This window comes from Arachis ipaensis, chromosome B07, assembly GCF_000816755.2.
Source record: "Arachis ipaensis cultivar K30076 chromosome B07, Araip1.1, whole genome shotgun sequence".
Taxonomy (NCBI): domain Eukaryota; kingdom Viridiplantae; phylum Streptophyta; class Magnoliopsida; order Fabales; family Fabaceae; genus Arachis; species Arachis ipaensis.
The window spans coordinates 104963905-104971285 of NC_029791.2; the positions used below are offsets into that span (position 1 = coordinate 104963905).

Consider the following 7381-nt stretch of genomic DNA (forward strand, 5'->3'; position numbering starts at 1 on the left):
ACCCATTTTGGGCGTTCAACGCTGGATTCTGCCCCATTTGGGCGTTCAACGCCAGATTCTTGCCCATTTCTGGCGTTGAACGCCAATCCTGCCTTGTTTCTAGCGCTGAACGCCAGTTTTGGGCATGGTCTAGGCGTTCAGCGCCAGCCTTCCACCCATTTTCTGGTGTTTTAGTGCAAGAATTAATTTTCCCTGGTAACTAAAAAGAATTTGAATTTTGAAATTAAAAAATTTTTTTTTTCGTAAAAAAAATTAAAAATACTTAGTTAAAAAAAAAGGAAATTTTTTTGAAAAAGAGGGAAGATATTTTCGAAAATTAGAGAGAGAGAGTTAGTTAGGTAGTTTTGAAAAAGTTAAGAAACAAACAAAAAGTTAGTTGGTTAGTTGAAACAAATTTTGAAAAGATAAGAAGTTAGGAAGTTAGAAGAGATATTTTGAAAAGATATCTTTGAATTTAATGAGGAGAGAGAAAAACAATAAGATAGTACAAGATTTAAAATTTTTAGATCTAATGCTCCTTGTTTTTGAAAATTTTGGAGGGAAAACACCAAGGAACACCAAACTTAAAAATTTTAAGATCAAGACACAAGGAAAACTCAAGAACACTTTGAAGACTCACAAGAACACAAGAACATAAAGAAAGAACACCAAACTTAAAATTTTTAGAAAACCAAACCAAAATTTTCGAAAACCAAAGGGAAATCAACAAGAAAACACCAAACTTAAAATTTTTAGAAAACCAAACCAAAATTTTCGAAAACCAAAGGGAAATCAACAAGAAAACACCAAACTTGAAGTTTGGCACACGATTTAATAGAAAAAATATTATTTATGAAAAAGAAGGTTTTGAAAAGAGTATAAAAGATTCTAACCCAATTACCAAGAACACAGATTAACGCTCTAGCCAAATGAGTTATGGAACTTTCGAAAATTTTAAGAAAGATTATTTTTGAAAACACCAAACTTAAAGTTTGGCACATGATTTAATAGAAAAAATTATTTTTGAAAAAGATTTTAAAAAATATGATAGCCAATTACCATGAACATAAACACCACGTTCTAACTAATTGAGCTATAAATTTAAAGTGTTTTAACAAGGGATAAATAATAAAAGACTCTAAACCAAAAAAAAAAAAGATTTTTCCTAATCTAAGCAACAAAATAAACCGTTAGTTGTCCAAACACGAACAATCTCCGGCGACGGCGCCAAAAACTTGGTGCACGAATTGTGAATCACACTTTTCACAACGCGTACCACTAACCAGCAAGTGCACTGGGTCGTCCAACCTAGGGTTACAAAATATGAGTGGACTATGATGGATGATGCAGAGGTCCACTTCTGGGGCCCACTTGGTGTGTGCTGGGGCTGATATTTAAGTGAGTCACGTGCAGAGGCCATTTGTGGAGTTGAACGCCAGTTTTTATGCCAGTTTGGGCGTTCAACTCCAGTTTTTGATCCTTTTCTGGCACTGGACGCCAGAATTGGGCAGAGAATTGGCGTTGAACGCCAGTTTACGTCGTCTATCCTTGTGCAAAGTATGGACTATTATATAATGCTGGAAAGCCCTGGATGTCTACTTTCCAACGCAATTGGAAGCATGCCATTTCGAGTTCTGTAGCTCCAGAAAACCCACTTTGAGTGCAGGGAGGTCAGAATCCAACAGCATCAGCAGTCCTTTTTCAGCCTGAATCAGATTTTTGCTCAGCTCCTTCAATTTCAGCCAGAAAAATACCTGAAATTACAGAAAAACACACAACTCATAGTAAAGTCCAGAAATATGAATTTTTCCTAAAAACTACTAGAAATAGACTAAAAACTAACTAAAACATACTCTAAATTATATGAAATTATCCCCAAAAAGCGTATAAAATATCCGCTCATCAACGTTCAAAAAAGAATTGAAAACTACAATAAAAGTTTGGTAGGAAGATTAATGGCGGATAGAGAGTTTAGTTTGGAAGCACTGGAGGCAGCCTTTGATATGATTTGGAATCACCTAGATGGATTGAGAATCAAATACTACGGGGATAATATCTATCAATTTTTTTTTTACGATAATGAAGCTGATGTGATTCGATTAGAGAGGGGTTTACCGTGGTTATTTAAACAATATGTGATTCATCTAAGGAAATGGAAGGTGGATATGAATATAATTAATGAAGATTACACCATCATTTCCACATGGGTGCAACTATGGGAATTAACTGAATTCTGCAAAACTTCTAAAGCTGCAAGGAAGATTGGAGGAAGGATTGGGAGGGTTTTGGAGGTGATGGCTGTTAAAGTGAGACGAGGAGAAGGTCGGATAATGAAGGCAAGAATCGAGCTTAATGTCACTAAAACTCTTAAGCAATCAATCAAGGTGGCTAGCTCTAACTGCACTACACATGAAATTCTGCTGAGATATGAACGCCTCGGTCTTTATTGCAGTTACTATGGCTTTATTGGTCATGAGTTCAAAAACTGCAGTAAATTCCTAGAGGATTCACAAGATCAACAACAGCCAGAATTGAAATGAAGTACAAATCTGAAGGCGGATCAAATGGGATGGAAAGTGGATGATTCAAAGGAGAACAATAACCCAAATTTTGGAAGGAAGAAGGGAGGAGTTAATCACACAAGGAAGAAGCCCATATCTGTTAGCCTTTTGAAATCCTTTTCACAACTTTGTGTTAGAGACCAAACCAATACCATTCCAAACCAAAACCACACTCTCCATCTTCCACACCCAACTCCAAATGACTACAATAATACCACTACAGCTGTACTCTCTCAACCTCAGAACATTACACTTAACACATCTCACCCAAACGCTCCAAGACAAAGTGACAACAATAACCTAACCATGATTCAACTACAACCCTCATCCTAAGTAAACCAGCAATTAGAAGTCAATTCAACTCACCACAACCAGCACACCAATTCACATCTGAAGCATTAACATACTCTCAGCAGATTGGAGGATCCGGAAGATTTCAAATGGAAAGCAATAAGGTGGTAGCAAAACACAATAACAAAAGACAGAAATTAAAACATCTTGCAAGGAAGGGCAGCATAGGTTAGAGTACTAGGTAGGTGGCTGGGGTTAAACGAACCATGGAGCATTTGGAGAAAAGAATGGAAGACATGGAAGAAGGAGTGGGAGAAGAACAGGAAATTGAAGCGGGTGTGGGTGCCAACCCTTCAAAGGCACCCACGGAGATATGAAGCTGATGGCGTGGAACTGCTGGAGTTTGGTAAAACCCCTGGCAGTTCACAACATCAAAGGGATTCAAATTTTCCATTCCCTTGAGGTGGTTTTCTTAACTAAAACTAAAAAACCCACCTCGTTTGTGACAAATTAGGTGAAGGAATGTGGTTACAATGCATATTTTTGTGTCGAACCAGTAGGGACAGTGGGGGACTAGCTGTTGCATGGTAAGAGAAAATTGAAGTGGAGGTTAGAAGAGGTGAACAATATTTTATTCACTTTTCTGTGACAGAACTGAAAAAATAGATTACCTGGGAGATAGTTGGCGTGCATCTAAACAACATTGAGCAAAATCAGAATAGGCAATATGAGAAATTACTAGAGCTTATTGGTGCATTGGGGGACAAATATTTCACAATTGGATATTTTAATGCAATCTTAGCAACCCATGAGAAGGATGGAGGCATAGAAAAATCTTCACAATCAATTAAGAATTTCTTGAATTTTGTTAATAGAGCACTACTAATTGATATGGGTTACATTGGGCTAAAATTCACATGGTGGAATAGGAGCTACCAAAAGAGAGCAGTCAGAGAAAGGTTAGATAAAGGACTGATCTCGCTGTTTTTGCGAGAGGAATATCCCACCGCTACAATTACCCATTTAGAGGACAATGGTAGTGATCATAGACTGCTTTTGTTTTGCTCAGGCGAAGGTGGTCAGAGAAAGAAAAGACGCTTCTGGTTTCAAGAGAGATGGTGCAGTTTGGAAGCAATTGATAACATTGCTTGCAAAACTTGGCAAGAGAGCATACAAGGTTCACCCATGTTTCAATTATTCCAGAATTTGAAAAAATACAAATCTAAAATTGTTAAATGACAAGCTACGAGAGCAAGCAATTCAAGAAGAGACATGGAGAGTATAGAAGTCTCACTTGCGGTGCTAAAATAAAATCCAGCAATGGTAGACAAAAACCAGATTGATCTCTTAGAGGAAGAATTAGCTAGAACTTATGTGCAGGAAGAGAGATTTTGGAAGGAAAAATCAAGAGTAAGCTAGCTGAAATGAGGAGACCAGAACACTAAGTTTTTTCATTCAAAGACCCAGTCTCGAAATAGAAGAAATAAAATCTGAAAACTCAAAGATGAGGCTGGAAATTGTTGCACTACTTCAGAAGAGATTGAAGACCGAGCCCAAAGATACTTCGAGGGTTTGTTTACTTTAGGAAACCCGAAAGATCCCTCACAGAGCCTAACAAATCTTAGAAGAAAGATTTCTACAAAAATGAATAGAGAACTAATAAGGCCAACTATCGAAGAAGAAATCAAAAGGGCAATCTATTCTATTAACCCAGAGGCAGCCCTAGGTGACAATGGCTTCACATCCAAATTCTTCGAAATTTTATTGGAATACCATCAAGCGGATGTATGCAAAGCTGTTAGAACTTAGAAACTTTCCTAGAGGAGGGCGCATGCTTAGAGGGTTCAATCACATTCAAATTTGCCTTATTTCAAAGATACAAAATGCAACTGCAATGAATCAAATTCGGCCGATCAGCCTCAACACTGTGTTTTACAAAATCATCTCTAAGGTACTTGTTCAAAGACTGCAACCTCTTATGAATAAAATTATTCATGACAATTAAAGTTCTTTTATCCGAGAGAGACTCATTAGTGACAATATCTTAGTGGCTCCTGAATGTATGTATTTTTTGAAGAATAAGGAGTGTAAGACCTAGAACTTTTGGAAAAAAAATTCTATTATGAGTCAATTTCAATTTATTTATTCATTAAGGACTTTAATTTCAGAAATTATTTTATTAAAGCTAATTAATTCAAGTTTTGATAATTTAAATTAGAATTTTTATCTAATTCTACAATTATTGGATAATTTTCATATTTAAATTATAGAATTTAGTAATTGTAAAATAATAAGAATTTTATATCATTTGATTTATATGATTGAGATCTTGGAATTTTATACATAATTATTGTTGGATTAAAATTTATTTCTAATTACCATATTATTCCTATTTTTATTTGAAATTACCAAAATGCCTTTATACATAATTTTTACCCAAAACCCTAATTTTGGAACACACACACACGAACCACTCTCACCACACTCACGTCGTCACTCTTCCTCACCCTCTCAACCTTGCAAACACACACTCTTCGGTCTGGGAAGGAAAGGGAAAAAAGAAAGAAAAGAGAAAGAGAGGAGAATGGAGGAGGAAGGAGGGAGCTCGCGCCGGCCATGGGGATTGCCGTCGCTGCACGTCGCGCTGCTGCCGCTGTCCAGCCCACCTCGTGTCACCGCCAAAGCTTCTGCAGTTTGGTTCAGTCATTACTCCTTTATTACGGTAAGAGTTTACGTTTTAGAACCTTTGAAAATCTGTATTCTGCTATGTTTGGTTTGAAATTCTGAGGTTTTGGTAATGTAGGGTCGAGTCTTGATTATTGCATGTCGTGATTAGAGCTGTTGTTGTTGCTGTGAGTGGTTTGGAGCTGAGGTTGTGGCTGCCGCCGTTGCGGGCTGAGAGAGAAAACAGAATTTTGTTGCGTAGTTGAGTCGCGAACGAGGTAAGGGCGCTTTTCTTAAACTTATTTTATTTTCAAGAATTGTTATAAATCAATATTGATACAAATAATATTTTTTGGTGATTATGTGAGTCTTATGGATTGAATTGAGTTGATTTGGATGCATGATTGAATTATTGTTATTTACTGGATTGATCTATTCGAATTCTGGGTTTTTGTTTGTTTCCTTGAGTTGAGTTGTAATTGATTGAAATATCAGAATTGATTTGAAATATCGGAATTGGTTTCATTTGCATTATTGGAGATGATTTTGAGAATTGGGATTGAATTGCGATATTGGAATTGGTTTTGTTTGATTTATCGGAATTGATTTTGAGGATTGGAAATTGTTTGGTTGGAACCCTTGAAGGGTAACAAAGTCCGAATTTTAGAGAAGATGCTGCCAAAATTTTTATAAAATTCTAAGATTTTGTTTGAAGCGTTATTTAAAAGAAATTTGATTTAAGAATCATATTATCTGGTAGGGGTGTTCATGGTCCGGCCCGGTCCGAAGACCCGGCCCGGTCCCGAACCTTTTAGAGGCTAATTTGGTGTGATTTCACCAGGTCTAGGGCCTGGTAAGGGTCTCAAAAATAGACCCGAACATTATTTCGGGTCAGGTCCGGGTCATAGCTCGGGTCACCCGAACTCGGCCCGGTGGCCGGTCATCATACACAATTAATATTTTCTGTTATTAGTGATGGATGATGGCTATTCTTATGTGAAATTTAAGTATTGTAAACCTTAATATTTTGTGTTATTAGTCATTATAAGACTATAAGTTAATGTTTTATGTTTAAAATACATAAGACTTTAGACTAATGCATAATATTGTGTTATTTGTACTGATTTAAATGTTTGGTGTTATTAGACAATATTAGTATTGATTGTGGTTATGCTTTAATTTTAGGAAAGGATTGGTTCTTGTTATATTTTTCTAAGTGAATTTTACCATGTCAAATAATGGTTGGAGTATTGGAAATTTGGATATTTTCACATGCTAACTTACAAGAAGGTAATGTTAACGATCCGGTTTTTACCCGGTATAATCGTGGCCCGAAAGTGTGTAGATTTCATCGGGTCTAGGGCCGGATTTGGGTCTAACAAATAGGCCTGGTATATATTTTGGGTCGGGTCTGGGTCACATCAAACTCGATTTCACCCGACCCATGAACACCCCTATTATCTGGTTTCGATTTATTACGGAAAGAGTCATGTTTTCAGTTTGATTTATTGAGAAAAGAATTATGTTTTTAGTTTTATTTAGGGTAAGTATGGTTTTGGTCCCAAAAGTTTAGCGCCAGAATCGAAACCATCCCTCATCTAATTTTCGATTTAGAATCGTTCTTAACGTTTTTTTCGTATTAAAATCGTCATTTTTATTTAAATTTTTAATTTAATTCCTAAACTACCCCTGCTTTAAAAAAAGGGTAAGTATTATTTTGGTCCCTAACGTTGAGGCTGAAAATCGAAACCGTCCCTCGTCTAATTTTCGATTTAGAATCGTTCTTAATGTTTTTTTTTTTCATATTAAAATCGTCCTTTTTAATTTTTTTGGACAAAAATACCCTCACCACTACCAACACAATTACCAACACAATTACCTCCTCA

General features: G+C 36.3%; 1 protein-coding gene and 1 long non-coding RNA gene across 2 annotated transcripts in view; both read left to right on the top strand.

The window, feature by feature from the left end:
- LOC107607559 lies at window positions 1935–2519 on the top strand. The gene has a single exon (XM_016309498.1). It carries the CDS (start codon window positions 1935–1937, stop codon window positions 2517–2519), a length of 585 nt encoding a protein of 194 aa, XP_016164984.1.
- LOC110264315 overlaps window positions 3434–7381 on the top strand; it is a 7526-nt gene continuing 3578 nt past the window's right edge. The window contains exons 1-2 of the long non-coding RNA XR_002350245.1: window positions 3434–4918; window positions 5758–5761. This is a non-coding gene — a long non-coding RNA (uncharacterized LOC110264315). The remainder of the gene's footprint in view (window positions 4919–5757; window positions 5762–7381) is intronic.